At 41.4% G+C, this 21,181-nt stretch overlaps 1 protein-coding gene across 1 annotated transcript; it reads right to left on the bottom strand.

Annotated features, from left to right (window-relative positions):
• Nucleotides 1-466: 466 nt before the first annotated feature.
• On the bottom strand, nucleotides 467-20,959 carry LOC130493855 (translocating chain-associated membrane protein 1-like). The gene is made up of 11 exons (XM_056867452.1): nucleotides 20,826-20,959; nucleotides 15,542-15,602; nucleotides 13,258-13,376; nucleotides 10,935-11,051; nucleotides 10,779-10,837; nucleotides 8,198-8,282; nucleotides 6,799-6,869; nucleotides 6,411-6,515; nucleotides 2,755-2,898; nucleotides 1,942-2,102; nucleotides 467-822 (listed from the first exon to the last, which is right to left on the bottom strand). The coding sequence occupies exons 1-11, from the start codon at nucleotides 20,943-20,945 to the stop codon at nucleotides 749-751; spliced, it is 1,116 nt and encodes a 371-aa protein (XP_056723430.1). The 5' UTR covers nucleotides 20,946-20,959; the 3' UTR covers nucleotides 467-748.
• Between the last annotated feature and the right edge of the window lie 222 nt (nucleotides 20,960-21,181).

The following is a 21,181-nucleotide window of genomic DNA, read 5'->3' as shown; positions in this document are numbered from 1 at the left end:
CATCTACCTTTAAAACTTCCATGAAAAGGCTTTGGAAGCTATTTTGTATACAATGAACTAGTTTGGGTCTCAGATCAGGATACTATTTCTGCTAAATTAAGCCTTAAATAATAACTTGGTAATCATTCTCAAAACATACAATTGAACTGAACTGCTGAACTGGCAGTGTTCCATGGTGAAAAGATTAATTGATTTTCATTTTTTCTTAAACAATGCATTTAACCAGAGAAAATGTATCAGAAACTTTAAAAAACAATATTTAAATTGCTTCTGAATAACAGAGACATTTTAGACAGTACAATAAAAACAAAAAATTGTGCAGCCATCTCCTAAAAATCCTAACACCTAACTTTAGTTCTAATTAAGTCCAGAAATTAAAGTTTCTAAAAGCTAGTTTTTACTAATTTTATGGACTTGTTACTTATATTTATTAAACTCCAAATAAAGATGTGCCCGATCAATAATTACTCTGTGCCTGTACCCATATTACAGCAGTACTGTACTTACATGTGAGAATAAAACACAAGAGAAATTATATTTGGAAACTGAATAGTATAATGTTAAATAAACTCATGATGAAATATTCTCACAATAAGTTTTGTATTGATAATTTTAAAAATATATTATTTCAACAAGTGTCTCTCAGGCAACACAGCTGAATAGTCTCTCTCTTTGCAGTAACAGAACATTATTTTTTAAATAATTAAAGTCTTATGTTAGAACAGTGTCCTCTGGATCTATGGTTGTCTCACAAAACTTTTGATTTCCTTTTTCTGGGCGATGTGCCCTCTTCAAATTTCACTGCTCCATTGGCAAAGTTAGCTGTAATATGAACACAGAAAAGTTACAATACAGAACACTACTTAAGTGTACACACAATTATTGTAATATCATCCTAGACTGCTTTACGGAGATTGAACAAGAGAGAAAACTTGGTGAAATTCCCTGAGAGAAAATGGGAGAGCAATCTGGCTGCAACATCTGTCAACTGCATTGATAGCCTGGGTTGATTGGTTGGCTAGGCGGGTGTCCCCGATCTCCCTCACTGCTCCATGTGTGTCCCCTCCCGGAGCTGAGCGCTCAGTGGAAGAGGATGACCATCCCAGAGAGAAAAGAAATATGCTGCTGTATTGGACTAGTGGTCCATCTAGCCTAACCTCTGGCCAACCAGCTGCCTGAAGGGCCAATTAACATAACTCTGAGACCAGGCCTTCTCTTAATGTTGCCTTCTAGCACTGGTTATTCAGTGGCTTACTGTTTCTGGATGTGAAGGTTCTCTTTAGACATCATGGCTTGGATCCGGTGATTCAGTAGAAGTATCCCACCCCTAAACTCACATGCACACTATTGCTTTGATTGTAAAACAGGGGCGGCGGTGCTGTTATCCGCCTATTCCCCCTTGAGGATTAGCCTGCCTCCCCATACTATGTTCCATTCTTGCGCAGTGCGTCACCAAGGAGAATGTTCTTGTAGAGCGGTACAGCTGTGATGCAGTGGATCAGCTTGGGAGGTGACTTCTGTTATTTATTCCATTTACATCCCACCTTTCTCCCCAATGGGGACCCAAAGCAGCTTACATTGTTCTCCCCTCCATTTTATCTTCCAACAACCGTGTGAGGTAGTTCAGGCTGAGGGTGGGAGACTGGCCCAAGGTCACTCCAGTAAGCCTCCATGGCAAATACTTCTATGGTATGACTGATATTGGGGATACTGTTTTTTCTTCCAGTTCTTCAAACCCACCCCAACTGCTTTATGTTATTTTACTTGGCTGTTAGACTCAAATGTTATCATTCAAAAGTTATATTTTATAATCACCTAATTTATTGCCTGAATCCACTCTAAGCCCCAATAAGAAAGTCACACTATGAATGGACTAGAAATGAAAATAAACGTTTCTCTTGTTTCAGTGGTAGAACTGCACACTCCAAAGACTACACTTACCTCTACTTAGTTCCTTTTTTGCTGGTTTACTCTTTGTGTTGGTTGCTTTCTTCTTAGGAATTTGATTCTGTACATGTTCTCTCCATTTCTTTAATTGGAAGTTGATAAATTTCCACATCATCCAAGCTTGAGTCAAACAAATTGCAGCCAGACAGCCAACTCTAAAAAATGTTTTTTAAAGTATACATACACATATATATTATTATGCATTGTTACAACTGCAGACACGGAACTAGATGTAAAATTTGAAATAGTAGAAATATTGCCTCAAATTGCAACAAGATATACTGGTGAAGAGAAATGTGAAAAGGTCTACAGTAACATGTGGGAGTACCCCCGCCCCAACCAAGAAAGTTGTTTGTGAGGTACTTCTGCAGAGCTCTTTGTCAGCAATACTTTTTACTGACTTCGTTCCTGCACCTTTAAGAGCAGTCTGATATTCCTAGGCCTTCGAACATGACAAAAAAGGAATCACTAATATTCAGAAGCAATATACCTGTGATTTCTAAACACATGTCAAAAACAGACAATGGCTATGAACTTTTCAGAACGGCCTAGCTGGCCCGGTGCTGGAGACAGTTTGCTAAACTACTTAGATCTTTGACTGGGTCCAAAAGAGCTACTGTTTAGTTGCTGTGACTACTTAACATCTTACAAGGTAAGTTGCAAAGAAGGCTCCGAGGAAAGTTTATTTAGCCAGTTACTTCTGACATATTAATAAATGTAATATTTAAAACACTAATAAGAATAACAAACTTCAAAGGACATTCTCAGTCAATAAATCTCAGTCCAGCTGTCTGCTAAGCATTATACCTAATAGTAAGTATGTTGAAGTTTCCTTCTGCTATGGAAAAACCAGGATTTTCTGCTCTTGCCAGACCAAATCCAAATGTGAGAACTGACAAAGTTAAGGTCAGGAGACGAGCCATTACGAACAGTAGAGCCCAAAGGGTAAACCTGCAAGGAAAACCATAATTTCTCTCAGATGCCTTTCACAAACATTCTAAATCTAAGATATATACAGTTTCCTCAAAACTATTATCTACTCAAAGATAATGGCAATCATGCAAAACAGCTCAACGGACAGACTCTTTTGGTTAGGTGGGTGAAACTCTCCTCTGTACCACAAGTTAACTTCTTATTTAGGTTATGAATAATCCACCTTTTTCATTGACACTCAAGGTAGATTACACAAAGTCAGTGCGATCTAGCAAAAAAAGATTTCTGATAAGCAAGGTAATAGGACTAGGATAACAGAAATCTGAAAGCAAAGCATAAATATTAGACATGATATATGTTAACAAGGCCAAAAAGTGGAATTACATAGGTAGGTGACAACGTAGTGAATGCAAGATAATGCATATGGCCATCATAATAGTTTAACCCACAGTCTGTTCCCTTTATTTAATCACCTTCTTGAACCTTACTGCCTTTATGAAACAACTCAATTTTACATATTTTGCAGAATGCCAGAAGCACAGGGGCCTTCCAGACATTCTCAGACCGACCATTCCACAAGGGGGAAGCTGCAACAGAGAATGCACGTGTAGAGGCTGTTGCTGATCTTGCCTGTCCACAGGGAAGGCCCCACTCAGATGAGCGAAGCTGTTGTGGCAGGGAATGGGAGGGAAAACAGTCCTGCAGATCAGAGATCCAAGGGCTTTGTAAGTGATAGCCAGTAACTTGAATTCAGCCAGGTAACTGAAGGGGAGCCAACAGAGTGACTCCAGAAGGGGTATAGTAGATATGTTCCATCTAGCTCCTGATAGTAGCTGAGCTGTGGAATTTTGTACCAACCAGAGCCCAAACTGACTTCAAGGACAGTCCTATAAAAGTGCATTATGGTAATCTAGTCTTGATGTTACCATGGCATAGATCTAGGTGGCCACATTGGCTGAGTCTAGGCAGCAGGCCATCTTCCAGGCTAAATAGAGTTGGAAGAATAGTGTTTTTGCGGCTGCATTAACTTGTTTTCCCAGGAATAATGCTCAATTTAACTCCTGGGCTTTTAATTAAGTCAGTAAGGGTCAGCTGAACTCCTTTGAAAGCGTTGCAAGAACAATTCACAGGCTGACATGGTGCACCTATGCAATCAATCCCTTGCACATGCATAAGGTGATCACCTGATCATATTTAGGAGAGCAGGAATGCCCTGAAATTTCACATGCTCCTCCTCTCTCATGAGGGCATCCTACCTTCTTTTACTGTTCTGGGTACTTCTGAGGTTCACATTTTGTCTAGACTGATCAATTTGCAGCACTGCTTCTACCTATTCCTGCAGACTGAAACAACCATAACACCAACTGATAGCACTGAAATGGAAAGATAGGGAGGAATGCTCCTTTAAGAGAACACAAATCCATGGGGCACAGCCAGTTTCCTGATTGGGTTAAGAGGTCAGTCAGTGATGATGCCTGCACCAAACCTGTGTTGTGGCTATAATTTGGTGTTATATGATTGAGCCCAGAATTCACGCAAGCTCCCGCCTCTGCTTCCTGTCTGATTTCCTATGCATTCTCTCTTTGATCTGTTAGATTTGGGACCAGTAACACCTTAGAGACCAACAAGATTTTAAGCTCCCTTCGTCAGATACAAGTAGGAATGGAGATCTGAGTCTTTATATCCCAGTCAGAAGGTGGGAGGGATGTTATAAATAAGGAACTCAGGATGCAAAGGTACAATTCATACTGTAACCAGCTTGACTCACATCTCCATTCATACTCATACTTAATGAAGGGAGCTTTGACTCTCAAAAGCTTATACCCCAAAATTCTTGTTGGTCTCAAAGGCACTACAGGACTTGAATCTAACTGTCCTACTGCAGACCAACATGGCTACCCTCTGAAAAAAAATCTCTTTGATCTGGATCTAAAAATTAGGCAAATGCTTTCTGAACCTGAACTGAAATGCATAGTTTTGTTAACCTGCACAAAACTACAAACCATGAATGGATACAGAAGGGGACATTTCGGGGAGAATGTAAATATGTGGGGGGAAAGGGTGTGTGAGAGAAGGCTGGTCTCATGCAATGCCAAATCATATATTTTGGGCATTACATATAGACTGGTTCAGTAAAAAAAAAGAAAGAAGTTCTATTGAAAACTACTACAAGCCACTGTTCAGGGTACTCATGGCATGACACATTAGAATAGAAACTTTCTTTGGTAACAGGGTGAAATTATTTAAAAACAAGTAAACAAGCCACTTTAAATACACAAATATAAGGAGCAGAGCTGCAAAACCAACTCAATTTTACACCAACCTGATTTACTTAAATAACCAGAACTCAAATATGAGAAGAGTTGGTTTTTATATGCTGACTTTCTCTACCACTTAAGGGATAATCAAACTGGTTTGCAATCACCTTCCCTTCCCCTCCCCACATCAGACACCTTGTGAGGTAGAGAGCTCAGAGAGCACTAACAGAGCTGTGACTAGCCCAAGGTCACCCAGCTGGCTTCATGTGTAGGAGTGGAGAAACAAATCCAGTTCACCAGATTAGCCGCAGCTCACGTGGAGGAGTGGGGAATCAAACCTGGTTCTCCAGATCAGACTCTACCGCTCTAAACCACTGCTCTCAACCACTACACCATGCTGGGATGGAGAACCCTCCATGTTATCAGTACCCCAGTGGGGTATGGAGATGAAGAATAATATGATAGGGCAATATCAAGGAAACTGGGAAGGGCAAAGGAGGAGATAGAGGGGCTGGTAATTGGGGAATTCTTACAAATTTATCTAAATATTGTTTTTAACATTCATGGTCAATGTCAGGAGGAAAGACGCTTAAACAATAACAAAGCCTACAACTGGAATCTGAAGGGCTTCCTGCATGAGAGGAAGGCACGCCTGGTTATGTATGAGGAAGCCCCCAATATCCAGACCACCACCTCCAGCTGTAGTAGCCCATGCCATTCCTTTTGTAATTCTGGAGCCCCCCTCCCAAACCCTCAGGAATGGCTTTTCAGAAGGAGCAAGAAGGAAGGAGGACATTGGCAAGCTCTGTTCTCTGAACCAGAACTCCATTTGTTTGGGTTTGGATCTGAGCAGATACGTTTTTAACTACTGAACAAAACCTAATACAACACCTGAGTGAAAATGTTGGGAAACGTAGACCCCCATTGTCTTCCAGTAGCATTTGGAAGCAAAGAAGAGATTTCATTAAATGCTAAAAATCAAGATGGAAAGGGACACTGTTTGCCTGACTTCTGACTCAGCTTTCAAGACCTTCATTTGGTGCAACATAATAAAAGTCTTTCGCTTTCCCAAATTCATCTGTACCACTTTAAGTGAGAGATGACCTGGTGAGATTCCTTGTTTCAGGTGAGAAGAGGAATTGTGAAGGGACATTCTGCCTCCTTCACTATCTGTAGTAACAGACTGTGCTTTTAATAGGGTGCATATGCCTACAGTGCTCAAAAGAAGTCACTATTATTATCACCTCCAAAATAACAATAAAAATAAATTACCCTTTCTGTTTATTCTCGTCACTGAAGTAGAAAAGACGCGAGGCATGAAAAATCAGTTCCACAAGATAATGAGGCACCAGCAAAATTAGCCCCAAACGCTGAAGACTGGAATATTAAAAAGAAACATTCATTTCAAAATTTTATTCTGAGAAGTAATTAGTAACAAATTAAGCCCTGTGCATTAGTCAGAACAGACAAAGAATTAGCTGAGCAATAGGGAGCTCTGTGTTCAAATCCTTGCACATCAAAAAGCACAGATAGCAGCATAATTCCCAAAATATAACATGGAAATATTAACCTCATAAAGTGGTAAATAGTTTGAATGACACATTAACGGCACGTCACTCCCATCCTATAAAATATAAAAATTAAGTTTGTAAATACTTACTTCAATATATAGGCACCAGATATATGGGCAATATAAAGGCAGACATAGTGCAACTGTCTGGGAATATCTTCCTAGGATTACATAAAAGGAAAGGGGAAAAAGAGACCGTTAAAAGACCAGATCCTAGCAAAACATATGCCAGCTTTCCTTAGTCTTAGCACTTATGCACAAGTCAGTGAATATAAATTTATGCCAATTTCCCACTTAGGAGTTAGAAAAGTTAGTTTACAATTAAAATGAAAGCAATGGCACAGCAACAGATAAAACAAACATTCAGAATCCCCAACAGTAACAACAAACTGTTACCAATTCAGACCCCTGTGGAGAAAATCCACTGTCACCCCCAGATCTGATTAAAAAAGGTGGAGCTGGATGCCATCAGCATGTAAATGACACCTCACTCCAGAATTCCAGACTACCTCATCTCATCTTTTCATTTACATGTTAAAAAGCACGGGGAAGATACAACTCTGAATACGACAGCACATTACAGGAATGTAATCCCTTAGCATGACTTGCTGGAACCTATCTAACAGGTAGAGCTGACTATCAGTGAATACGATCGTCTACCCCATCTTGGACAAGCAATCCAGGAGTTCAACATGAGTGACCCAAGAAAATGTATGTGTATAAAGTGTTAACAAGTCGCAGCTGACTTATGGCAACCCCGTTGGTTTTCAAGGCAAGAGATGTTCAGAGATGGTTTGCCAATGCCTGCCTCTGTGTTATGACTCCGGTATTCCTGGTGCCTGGAGTTGAGCTGAGGGGAGACTAGTGACCAATCAATCGTTGGAACAATAATTTATACCCAAGGATTTATTGAGCTGTGGCCTAATGACCCCCTCCCCTCCTACTCTTCCCCGCCCAATCAGTTATCAACCAACAAGGGTAAGAATCAAACAGGCCAAATTCTCCATGAACCTGGTCCACACACTTAGGTTCAATAACTGGCATTAATTCAAGAAAATTAGTAATAATACATTGTGACTTTATTGAATCCAAAGTGCCATCCATGTTAGAACAGATGCAATTTTATTAAACCAGTGTTTTTGCAACACTTGGTCTGTCAAGGTTCCTCCATAAAGTAGGCTTTTGCATACACGTTCTTTCTCAAAATCATGATTATTAAACTTCAACAGACACAGCATTACCTGTAGAGAAGGACAATTCCGCATTTTAGTTCTTTCCCGCCTTGCAACCATTTAATTCCTTTATTGTTAAGGATATTTGGGGGCTGGATTTTGTCCCCCTCCCCAATTGTCTCTACTATTCCTCAGCTCTGCCCACCATCTAGTTTATTGAAGTTTTATTTGTATAATTTTATGTTTTACATTGTGGAATCTTAATACTAGGGATAAAATGAAACTAAAACAAAGAAGATTGAAAACATAATTTATACCTTTCTAATTTTTTGGAAGTAGAGTTCTGGCAGTGCATGAAGCCAATAGGCAATCTGGCAGATATAGAAGAATTTTACCTGAAAGCTAAAGAGAGAGAGAGCAATTACCAGTCATAAATAGTAGGAATTTAGCTAAAAATATTTTGTCAGTTAACCTGCAGCATAACCTTAGACTATAAAGGAAATATGTTACAAATTCAATACCTGTTGTCTAGCATCTGCCTTTAAAAACAAAACATACTCCTACATTAAATTTAATATTTTCATGCACAAAATCAAGGTATCATGGATACACTCTACCACATATTACAGTTTCAAATACTGCTTTAGCAGAGTTTATACAGGGCTAAGTCTCTAACCAATAAATTCTGAGAATAAAAAGCAAACATGGGATAAGATCCTATCATAGGCAACAAACTGATTAAAGATTGGGGGGGGGGAGAATAATGGGGTAGAAAATACAGTCTGGAGATGTAATAGGTATGAATAGATACCAGAGTAATCAGGATAGGAAAATCCCACATTACTGTGAAAAATGCCAGCTAATTCTCTGGAATCTGGGTTACTTACCAAAAGAATGGTAGGTGAAATTCAGCTTAAATAAGTGAAAGTTCATGCAAAGTAGGATAAAAATCCTGATGTCAAATACACACTGATGGAATTTATATTGGCAATAATCAGGGAAGATCTTGAGGTCATAGAAAAGGGGTAACTGAATGTGTATCAGCATATGTTAAAAACTTACTAAATAAATCTAGGTTAACTCTTTTTTCCGACTACCATATCAAAGTCTTTATACCCCCACCTAAAGATTAAAACAGCCAGAAAAAGGGCAATTGAGATGAGATGTTTTGGTTGGTCCCAACAAACCCTCCCTATTTGGAGGGTTTCTGTTCCCGGAATCACCAAGAATGGTGAAATCTGTCAATACTGGGAGGCAGGTGATCTGCTGCCTCCAGAGGAGGACTGAGAGGCCAAAATGGTCACCCCCCACATCCTCCCCCAAAAATTCATGAAGGCCCATGCATGTTGTGCCCAGTGCCCAGCTTGGCTGTAGCATTGCCAAGCGAGTTGGACAACCAACTGTGAAAACCACCTGGCCAGGCAGGGGTGGTGGGCACCACACTGTGTATAGCCTGGCAGGTAAGGTGAGCACTGTATGACTCATCCAGCATGCACACTTCCTGTGTAGGCACAGTGCTGACAAGCAGTGATCATATGGAAGCATGCCATCATGCTCATCCTCCCTCCCCCAACATCCAGTTGAGTCACGTGCTCAGGATTAGCCACACTATGTGGTCAGAATGCAAACAAGTGGAACTGTGAGTTATAAATGGTGAGGAACTACTGAAATCACACTATTATTAAGCAATTCAGTGGTTGGAATACCTTTTTGACAGAACAAGACAAACTGTTAGGGTAAGAAACTAAGAAGATACTGAAGGATACATTATAGAAGTGTATAAAACTATGTGATGTGGATTCTGACATGAAAATACTACACTAATAATTCTTGTTTTATGAAAAGCAACTAGGAAGTTATCTCCATATTGCTGATGGGGGAGGAGAGTGGAGACAGAGATTTACAATCCCTTAATGTAATCCAGTGATTATCCCCAAATTGTTACCTTGGGGTGGCCACTATAATTACACTGTACTATCCTCTTTTTTGTGGATGAGGACTGATGTGGAAAGATATTGGCTTATAATAGATCTCAAATGCTCTCTTCAAAATCACAGCACAGGTCTGTTGAAAGCAGACCATACAACAAAGGAATATTTTGCACTATTGCACACAAGTCATATCAAGCTTTACTGAAGGTAAATATAATTAAATCTTGCCCCGCTATCCAAACCCAAAAGCCAGTATCCAATTCTATGCTGTTATATTGTGCTCCATTCATTGGCATGCATACCATCCATGCATCCCTTAACCCCCTTGCAGTGGGAAACAGATCTCACATAAAATCAGAAACTAGAGTGGAGGGATGTGTTACTCCGGCTTTTTTGATCTCTACAGGATTGAGGAGAGTGAATAGACAAGGATCATTCACTCTGAAAATACAGGCCTCATATGTATGCTACAGTGATGGGCGGCAGACTGAAAAACAGCAAAAACACTTTTTCACCAAACACAGTATCAGCCTGTAATAATCACTGCCACAGACATTCTGGTGGCAATCAGCATAGCTTTGAAAAAAGAATTACATAAACACTTGAAGAAGGATATTAGAAATGTAATGGTCAGATGGCTTTGATTGCCAGATACTTGGAGATGAGCAACAGACCATGCATACTGCCACCATATCCTGCGTGCACGAAGTGAAACATCTGCCTAGCCACTATATGTAGGCAAGATGGATCATTGATCAGAACAAGCACAGCAATTCTTGCTATGAATAATTCAGGATCTCTCTCAGTGCAGGGCAGAATTTGGCAAAGATTATCTAAGTTCTAGTCCTTCAAGTCTATTTTTAAGGAGGAAGGTTAAATATATCAGAAAGCTGATTTAGACAGCAAACGCCCCCCCTCCCCAACACACACAAAGACGTCAAATCAGATGAGGCACTAAAAGACTTACAACATTCGAGAATGAGGGTAATCTTTCCACAACAGAGTTGGGTTTGTTACGAATTCTTCCTAAAAGGGGAAAAATATGAAGTTTTAAAAAAGATAAATAGTTTGGACTAGTGCACATTTAAAATAAAATATCAAAGAAATAACTTGACTTACTTACTGAAGACAAAATGCTTGCTCCCCAGACAAATGAAAACAAGTAGAAAAATGCTAGTTGCCCTGATTCATTGAATTTGCTATGCTTTGTTTTTGACAAATGAAGACGTCTATTAATTTTCTAGAAATTAAAAAGAGCACAATACGTTAGAAAATGGCCAATATTCTTTATTTACAGTAATACACCGGTCTTAGAAACCACCCTAAAATCTCTACAGTATCAGTATCTCTCTTACTGTCAGCATTTATACTCCAATGTTGCAAATCTGAAAAAAGGTCTTTGACCTTTTACTTGCCACTATTAGTCAAGTCAGCTCTATGAATGAGGGCCACCAGCGATCTATCCTTTCACATTAGCCGCCATAGCCTCAGAATATATTGAGCATTTCTGTTCAAATGCTAAGGGGAACATGCACAGCAAATTCACCACAATGTGACCCAAGCTGGCTACTGCCTCTCACAAGCAGTAGAGGTAAAGGCTCTACTGCACAGTCAGAAGACCTGGCTGTCTCCTAAGTAGCCACATAGATACTCAAGTCCCACAGGAATTGTAGAATGGGGGCAGAGTAAACAATGCTTTCCCATCATCCCCCAAGCCATAATTCCCCCCCATCTACCCACCCCCAATATTGGTGCAGCTGCATAGTGGCCAACAAATGACCTAAAGAATCCTAATGTCTAATTTATTTATTATTTATATCCAGCTTTTCTCCCCAATGGGGACCCAAAAAAGAGAAATACAATTACTGTATTTTTCGCTCCATAACACGCACCTTTTTCCTCCTCAAAAGTGAGGGGAAATGTTTGTGCGTGTTATGGAGCGAATGTGCACACAGAGCCGCTGGAACGACGTGAGCAGGCTCTGTGCGCCCCGTTCCAGCACGCCCAGCCGGCTCTATGTGCCCCGGGACGCACAGAGCCGGCTGGGCGTGCTGTAACAGCGAGCCGGCCTGGGAGGCGGGCGGGGCGCACAGAGCTGGCTCGCGTCGATCCAGCGCGAACGGGCTTTCCCCGCCCCGACGGCCAGCTGGGGGGGGCGTGTTATGGTCAGGTGCGTGCTATGGAGCAAAAAATACGGTATCTATAAAAACCACAAAGTCAAACATGGGCACTAGATGGGATGCCAACTATTGTATGTCGTCGCACACAGCACCCTTTCGTTCACCCTCTGTTCATGCAACATCATCACAACGAGGGATGGTATTGGTGAGCTATACACCACGGTATACACCCCTACACTGCTATCGGTAATGAAAACTCAGTCTTCCACGCTCTATGTTTACTGTCACTGATTGCGAAACACTTGCACAGAATCAGGACCCATTGAACATGTGAGTACTATACTCTGCTAGAGGATAGCCAGGGAAGGTGAGGAGGAACTTATGACTCAACTGACTTTCCCAATTTGGGTGTTGCATTAGATCACAGTAGGAGTAGCTTGTAGATTTCAGCACCTGACATCAGCTGCACAGGTCAGTTATCAACTTCTATGCTTCTGATGTTTGCTCACTTTGAAGTTCCATGGATTATTCCCAAGTATTCTATTTGTTAAACTCCTTTTGACCATTTGAGACTTTATGCAACTTTTGAGCTACCTTTCACTTAACAAATGAGAATATCTATGTAACTCCTATCTATAAATTAGAATACCGATATAATACGGTGTGAGCATCTCCTTCTGTGAGGCCACCCTCCCCCCTCTGTCATTTTGCCTTCCGTATTGAGGCTCCTTAGGCCTCAGCACTGGGGAAGATAGGACACCAGCTGAGCACCGGAGCTCCTTCCTTTCCTCCCATGGAACAGCACTCTGCCTCCCTCTCTAGCGTTGTGCTGCTTCCTTCCTCCCCTGCGTGTCTGTGAAGCCCATGTGGCACTGACTTCTAGCCCATAGTCACCTGTCAGCTGAACAACACGGCCTGCAACAAATGTATGGATCCAGCATCTTCAAGGCACAACACCCATCTTAAGCGCAGGACTGAAACACTTTATAAAGTAGCCCTGGTCCTGCAATTAGTTGGAGAAGCCAGGCCAGACAAGAGTTACAGTCTGATTCTGGAGGCTCTCTCAAAGTGAACCATCAGCTTGTGCAATCTGTGCAGAGGAGCCCCTCCCCAACTTCAATTTCAAAATGCACATCTGCCTGTTCACCCTTGTTAAGAGATCCCAGATATAATTGACCAAAATCTGAAGTAAGCTGATTTTTTACCCACAATAATTAGTTAAGACTGCTGGTAACATAAGACTTTCTGTTTGTTAAACTTTTAGAAACAATACAAAAATACACAGCGTCCAGCATATCCACACCCATGTAATAATTGTGAACTTACATCTAGTATGTATTCCTGAATCACTGCATGCAGAATAATGGCTATAAGCATGTAGAAAAAGATGGTGGCCAGATCTTTTGGACCATACTCATAGAAATGAACTGGGTCAGGCCTGTCATCTGAAAAAGTGCAATATTACTATTACAATAGTATCCAGCTGTACTTGAGAATATAGAAAGCAAAAACACACACATAGAAGTGTTCAGTAGTACTGCATGTCTTAAATAAACTGCCACAATAAAGCTTTGTTCTCTAGTCTGAAAAACGTTACTAAAGATTTGAACCTACATAATATTGTAACTTATGGAGATGTAAGCATCATCTGTCAGAAGCGTTTATGCAATGATACAGCAAACCCTGGATTTAGACTTAACGCTTGGAAGCGCTCAACACACAGTATTAGTCATCTGAGATTATTAACTATATGCTAGAACACAATCTGTTTTTCTCTGGTGTTCTTTAAGTAGAATGAAAGCTGCTTGCTGTACATTAGAACTAAATATAATTCCAATGTAAAGGTTTTGAGGTCTGCTAAGTAACTGATTTTGAGATACGACTGTCATGTAAATTTGTATGTTCACTGAACTGCTGGGCTGGAAGGGATTCAACTTACTTTAAAAACTGAAGTTAATGTTAAGATAGGATATTACAGCTTCTCTGATTTTGTAAGCTTTTATCATGCAAACCAAAATGCAACCTAACCCTTTTTGCCTAAAATTACCTGGAAAATACTGTGCTTGCACTCCCACAGTGTTCCTCATGCTTGGAACTCTCTCAGTATCCCTAGCACTTCCCTGATTTCAAACCCTTTTTCAAAATCCACATTTTCAATCAGACGCCTTTGGCTTAACCCAGGGGTGGGGAACGTCAGGCCCGGGGGCCGATTAAGGCCCGCGGAATCATTTGGTCTGGCCCTTTGTGGGTCCTGGCAGATCTCTAGCTCAGAAGGATCTAAGACTGGCGATCAGCCCCCTCCGGCGGACAGGAATAGCCTCTATTCAAGGCAGATGTGAGTTTGTTTTGCCAAGAAAATGAACCTTTTTTCCCCTTGCAGAAGAGTCATTAGCTATGTTTGCTGCTAGGACCACCCAAGAAACTGTGTTAACCCTTTCCCACCCGGGCCATGGAGAAATGTATTCCCTCTGTACTACAAGAGGGCTGGGGGCGGAAGTGGCGACAATGGAGGGGTTAAAGGGGGCAGGGCCAGAATGTGCGAGGTGTGTGTGTGGGCTAGTTCTTAGCCAGTGTGTCCTCATTTCATCCCTGCAGGCGGAGGTAGCAGGAGCCGGCTGTAGAATCCAGCCTGACCATGTGGAGCAGGAGCAACTTCGGCGTGTGGCTGGACAGCTACGTTCGGCTGGTGCAACAGACCATCCTGTGCCACCAAATGGGCCAGTGCACCACCAGTTGAATGCCTGCCTGCTTGCCCACGTTTTGGGGGGGTCATCTGGGGCAGCTGCCTGCTTGGGGCTTGGACTGTTAAGTTTTAAGTTAATAATTTTGTATGGCCTGCGAATGATGTTATAGATATCCAGATGGCCCTTGGCGGAAAAAAGGTTCCCCACCCCTGGCTTAACCCCTGCTCTTCACTTGCACTTGAACAAAACCTAAGTACATCTAACAGGTGACAGATATGAACCAATACGGTTGCACTTGCTGTTTCCATTTCCTCTTCCCCTCCTTTCTCTGCAATCTCCAGCACTATGGACATTTAAGTAAGCTTTCTGTAGGAAGGGATCTCTTTCCCCCACGCTCCTCTATCATTCACTTAGATTCCTTTGTAACATCCCACGTGCACTGACATACCACAGAACTATAGACACTGGCCTGAATCTACCACTCCACTCAGCTAAGTATAGATTCTTCCTCTGACCCAGGAAATCTTCCTCTCTATGAAGAAGGGCAGCAGGATACAGCTCAGTAATGCATTGGGTCCAACAATCCATCAGTAGAAGGAAGGTGCTGGTGGAAACGGATCTTTGCTGCCTTCGCCTCTCCCCAACTGTCCCTTCTAAACCCAGCAGTGATGATTTCAGGACCTGCATGGAGGTCTGCAGGTTGCAGGGCTGCAGATATGAGGGGGGAAGGAGTGAAATCACCCCTCCTCCCTTTTCAGCCTACGGAGCTGTGCTCCTTCTGCTGGATTCTACCCATTAGCTAAATAATTAGTGTGAGAAACATCAGCATTTTATTATTTTAAAAAATAGAATATTTTATTATTTTAAAAGATAGAACAAAGACATAGTATTTTAAAAAGCAGGAATAAAATTAAAGATAATCTTACCTGCAGTATATGTCACATTGTACTGAACTGTAACGAACATGATGGCATATCTGGCTGTAACCTAAAATTTAAGTTAACAAAAACATACAAATATTCAAATGTGGCATTTTTAATATACATCTCAGTAATCCTGGCCCATAACATGTGTATCTACATGTGTGGCTACTAACAGTGACAACCTAAGCAGTTACACCAGGGGCAGACTAGGAAGTTAAGATGGCCCAGGAGCAAGCCTGGCTGAGTGGCCTCTGAAGCAAGCTAACCCTACAGGGCTGGCCAGTAGTGCCAACAATGGGTACCTGTTCCCCATTGTCTTCTCTTGCACCACCACCAGTTATGTAGACACCAGTTGAGCAGACACCCATCACTGGCACGATCTGAGGCAGGTGGCCCCTGCAGAGCCACCAGAGCTATTAATGCTTAGGCGCAGCTTGCTTCTGGCGATCAGCAGCCTTCTAGCCTATCAGAAATGTTCCCTGTAAGTTAAATGGCCAGTCTACCCCTGTGCTGAAGTTAATGGGCTTAGAAAGGCATAACTTTGGTTAGAACGGCACTGCAAAGTCCCCCAGCCCATGCATCTTCTGCTCTGCATGAGGAAACAGTTGGTCAGTAACATAGTTTAGACATCTTTCTGTATTATTTCCATTTACCATTTATTTGCTAGCTCCTTTGACCAAAAGTCTTGAGCTTAACCATAACAATAATACATAATACAACACCAAATAATCAATTTACAATTCTGTATTATTTCTATGCAGGATACTTACAGGATACTTACAAGGACATTTCCATGTACAGATCTCATATTACACACATGCAATGATTTACAGTGAATGATCAGAGCAGTTATTTTAAAAGCCTCCTTCATTTGAACCCAATAAGTACATACAACATGAAAAAAACAGCAAATCAAAAATTAAAAATGTAATTTTTAAAATCCTTTAAAAAGTGGAATCTGAATTATATATTTTGAAAAATAGGAAATGAAATCAACAATACTAATAGGCACAATCATAGGTTTTTAAGCACACTGAATTTAAAGGGCTTAATCTCATCTAACTCTATGCCGTTTCATAGCCCATAGTCCAAATATTTAAACAAATTTAATCTACCACTATATTTCAGTTGAAAGTTTGAGGCAACCATCTCTTCCATAAGAAATGTCTTTGACAGGCTTTAGATGTGTTGAAAGGAGGAAGCTTTACAATACTCTTTGTACAAAGAACAAGTATGTGTACATACTTTAAACACCATAAAAGACATTGTTATGAAGTTTGCTACCAGCATACTACTTTGACTTTTTTTGCCACTGCTTGCAACTGTATCATTAAACAGTAATAAAGAAAAGTAAAGTCTAAATTGAACTGAAATATTACTGTTGCTACTGGAAACCCCAGAGAAAGCTCTTGCACTTGGAAAATCCTAGTTTTTTAAAACAGGAATTCTGTTGTCCACTGCAGCCTATCAGCATTCATAACAAACTTTTATTACTCATATGCATCTACGCCTACATCACTGTAAGTCAAATAGCACATCTGCAGACCTGCAAAACAAATGAAAAACCAATGTGTTCATGTGAACAGACTCCTGGAGGTTTCTCTTTGCCAATAATACACAGCACTGGGCAGCAGAACTAAGCCAAATCCTCTGAACATATTTTATATTTATATTAACGCAAGTAGCTTGCAGACTGAAGGAAAGAACTAACTAGAAACCACTGCTGTAATTAAATGCTTACCTCCCCATGGGTCTCAAATAAACACAGAAATAACTAGAGGTCTCAGCACAGTGCCACGTCAGCCTATCCCCATCTTAACTATTTTGGGGGGGATTATAGAGGAGGATGTGGCACCTAGGCCATCCATTGCTGTAACTATAGATTTCTTCATCTTACCTGATATATATAACAGCTGTAAGATTCTTGGACCTTAGGAACACCACCATCCTCTGACTCTACTGCAAATCCCAGCTGGTTGACCTTCAACATCACTCTTCTTTCTCCCTCACACCCGTTTCTGTAACTAGGGGGGTTACTGCACTTGTATTCCCAGTGATGTATTAAGAGTTTGAAAACGTTATAAAAAATACTGTTCGCACTTTCTATGTATTCCCACTGATGTATTAAGAGTTTGAAAACGTTATAAAAAATACTGTTCGCACTTTCTATGTATTCCCACCAATGTATTAAGAGTTTGAAAACGTTATAAAAAATACTGTTCACGCTTTGTTTGGCTCCTTTAGCTGTGAAGACGTTTTCCAACCATTTATAAGCCATGGTATCCAAAAAACCTTTTAAAGCGATGTTTTTTATAACATTTTCAAACTCTTAATACATCGCTGGGATGTTTTGGCCTTTCAACAATTTCAGATTTATGCCTCTGGAAAGTAAACGACCAATTTGGTAAACCACATTGATAATATCATAGCAGTTAGAGCGTCATACTAGGATCTGGCAGACCCGCGTTTGAATCCCCATTCTCTCATCAAACTTTGGCTAGACAAACTTGCAGAATATGTACTGTGGGCCAAGCTGACGGACATTGCTAATAAAAAAAGAGAGAAGATTTCACAAAGAACTGGAAATTATATTATGAATATATTGCCTAGTAATTCAATTAAGTGGAAAGCCGTAATCTTCTGTAACTAGTAATTGATGCAAGCTTAGTGTTATATATACCAACGGTATATTAATGGGATAACTAGATGAGGTTATGATTTATGAAAGCATTTTATTTATATTTTCTTTCTATTTTTGCTTTTTAAATTTTATACAAGCAAACTTTTAATATCACCAAAGTGAGCCCAACTTTATTAACTATTCTTTGATATGAAAGTGCGATCTTTTAGTAGAGTCAAATATATAGGCATATATACAGCAGGCTAATGCAATCTTAACGAATCAATATTATGCTCTGTATGTAATAGTTTTATATTAGTCTAGGTTAGAAGGATTATAATCCCATTCCAGCTATTCACAAATTGTAACTTGTCCAAGAGTTGTATTGACAGGTGTCATGTGGTTTGTATGTTATTTGTTGTATGTTTTATAATATGTTGGAAAAAATTAAATTAAAAAAAAACTTTGCTGCCCGACCTTGGACCAGTTACTGTCTCTCAGCCTAACATATTTCACAGGACTGTTGTTATGATAAAAATGGAGGGTAGGAGAATGATGTAAGCCACTTTGGGTCCCTATCAGTATAAATACCTAAATAAATAACCAAAGAAAAATCTATTTCCTGGTTCTAACAGCTGGCTTTGTCTTCAGTTTACCTACTAGTTTAATCTAGATTAAACGTTCCCAAAGTGGTGCCCATGGGCACCATGGTGCCCGCTAACACCTTCTTTGGCTCCCGCCAAGTGTTCTTATGAAGTGGGCATGGCCAGGTAGGGCTTTTGCTCAGCAAGGCTTCTGATTGGCTATGCAGATCTTTTAAAAAATGGTACTTTGGCAGAAGCTGTCACCACCACACAAGGATCTGCACTGTGTCACTGAAGTTAAGATGTGGCAATCATTTTGTGGCTGGCTGCCCCTCTTGCGGCAGCCACAAAGCACCCATCATGCTGTGTCAAAATTCCAAATGTGCTCTCAGGCTCAAAAAGGTTGGGGACCCTGATCTAGATCATTATCCATCCTGAAGTAGTGTCTGAATGGTAATGATGAACCTGGAACAAAGCACAGCCCTCAGCCACACAGAGCAAGACTCTTTATTTGTCAATGGACTCTCGCCTAACACTGCACCAATTGCTTGTACTGCTCCTGCCACCAGCAGTGCAGTTGCTTTGAGAAGCCCTGGATTTAAAGTTTATGTAACTAATAGCCTTCTGATTAATAAACCATGTAAGACTGCATGTTGCTAATAGAGGAACTAATGCAATTCTAGTTAGCGTTGCACTCTTCTAAGTCCATTGAAGTCAATCAGCTAAAAGGGTGCAATTCTGTTTAGGATTTAGAAGTGTAGCACATTCATGTCATATCAATGAAAGAGTAAAAAAAAACCTCTACTGCAAACAATTTCTGTTTCAGAGTTCTGTTTTGTAGGTTGTAAAGTCATGTGGATAAGCCTGTTCATCTTGAACCCCCTGAGATTTGACTGTTTATAGCCTTCTATAAGACATGCAAAGTTGCACCTGAGACTCTGTGCCCTGCCATTGATTATTTTTGAATAAGTTTGTATCCATCAGGATCAATTGCCCACTGCTAAAGCAAGTAGTGGAAGACAGCAGTTTTACAACAAATTCCCTAGGCCTAGATCAGAGCACTAAACACAGAAAGCCTGCGTACACTTCCTCCTTTCTGAGCAAATGCACTCAGAATTGGGCAGCAGTGAACTATAACAGCTTTCCAGTACAGAACAGCAGCAACAATACCTGTAATTGTAGGTTACAACAGCTTATCAGCATTACAAGAGCCTATCAATACCTACCATACCTTACCAGCACTACAATAACCTGAACATGCTTAATGCCACCATTATTTGATCCATTCACAAAAACAAAAGACACTTTAAACCCACATAGCCAAGGACCACTCAGTTTACAGAAAAAGTAATGTTGGGGTTCAAATGTGCTCACAGACACTACCTTATAATAGCCATAGTAATTCAGCACTGAAGGCAATGTTCCCTGCACATGCTCAGAGATCACTTTATATGTTACAGGGTTGAGTCTTAACACTGAAAGCCAGAGCCATAACTACGTGCTGACCCTGTGGCCAGTTTTAGAGGGCAGCAAAGTGAACATATACTGGGGACTCTGAAACTGGAAGGGTTGCCAGATAAATCTGCGAAAAACCTTTCACGTCGCTTTTGATTTCTTCTTAACACTAGGATGCCACTGCTAGACTGTCAAGGCCTTCCGCTTGGTCTTATACCACCAAGAATCCGGCACGCAGCTTGGCTCGCTTGTTCAATCTGTCTGTCAAGTGACTCTCGGATGCGCTCTCAGTTGGCTTGCTCCACCACCAATCCCATTTGTGTAGGAAAGGGGCCCAAAGGTTGCCTGCTCCTGAAGGGGGCGGGGAGGGAAACGGTGTAGGATGCGCAGAAACTTAAAAAACAGGCCTCGCTGGGCTTAAGCGGTTTCTCCAGCACAGAACAGCCTACCAAAGAGGCGAGAAAAAGTCATAGCGCGAACTACAGCAAAAGAGCCCGAGTTTCCAGGAAGGGATGGGGGGGCGCATGGGGGAAAGGGGAAGTGTGAGAAAGGGGCGTGGCTCCACCAAGCGCGCGCTGCTGCTGCTCGCTCCGCCCACTCCATCTCATTCCCTCCCCCCCCCCCGTACCTCGAACATGAGCCCCAGGAGGAGGCCTAGGGCTAGACAAGACACGGCGTCCGCGTGGTTCTGGATGACGAACTCATGGCTCAGTACTGGCGGGCTCTTATTCTTCTTCCGGAACCCCATGTCGGTGGCGGCAAGAGCTTTCCGAGGAAGGCCGACTCCAGGGCCAAAGTTGAAGGGTGGGTGTGGGGAAGGGACGGGCGCAGTTCTCGTTACTTCTTCCACAACCCTCACGCCCAGTAAACACCGACGACTCCCCTCCCCCTTTTCTCGACAACGCGGGGGGGGCGCGCCTTCTTTCCGCAAAGCTGGGCCAATCGCCGTGCAGGACAGCGTGACGGATGGCTTCCGCGGCGAAT

Source organism: Euleptes europaea, chromosome 2, assembly GCF_029931775.1.
Source record: "Euleptes europaea isolate rEulEur1 chromosome 2, rEulEur1.hap1, whole genome shotgun sequence".
NCBI lineage: Eukaryota > Metazoa > Chordata > Lepidosauria > Squamata > Sphaerodactylidae > Euleptes > Euleptes europaea.
The sequence above is the reverse complement of the archived record's forward strand: the minus strand, read 5'-3'. Positions and strand labels throughout refer to the sequence as shown.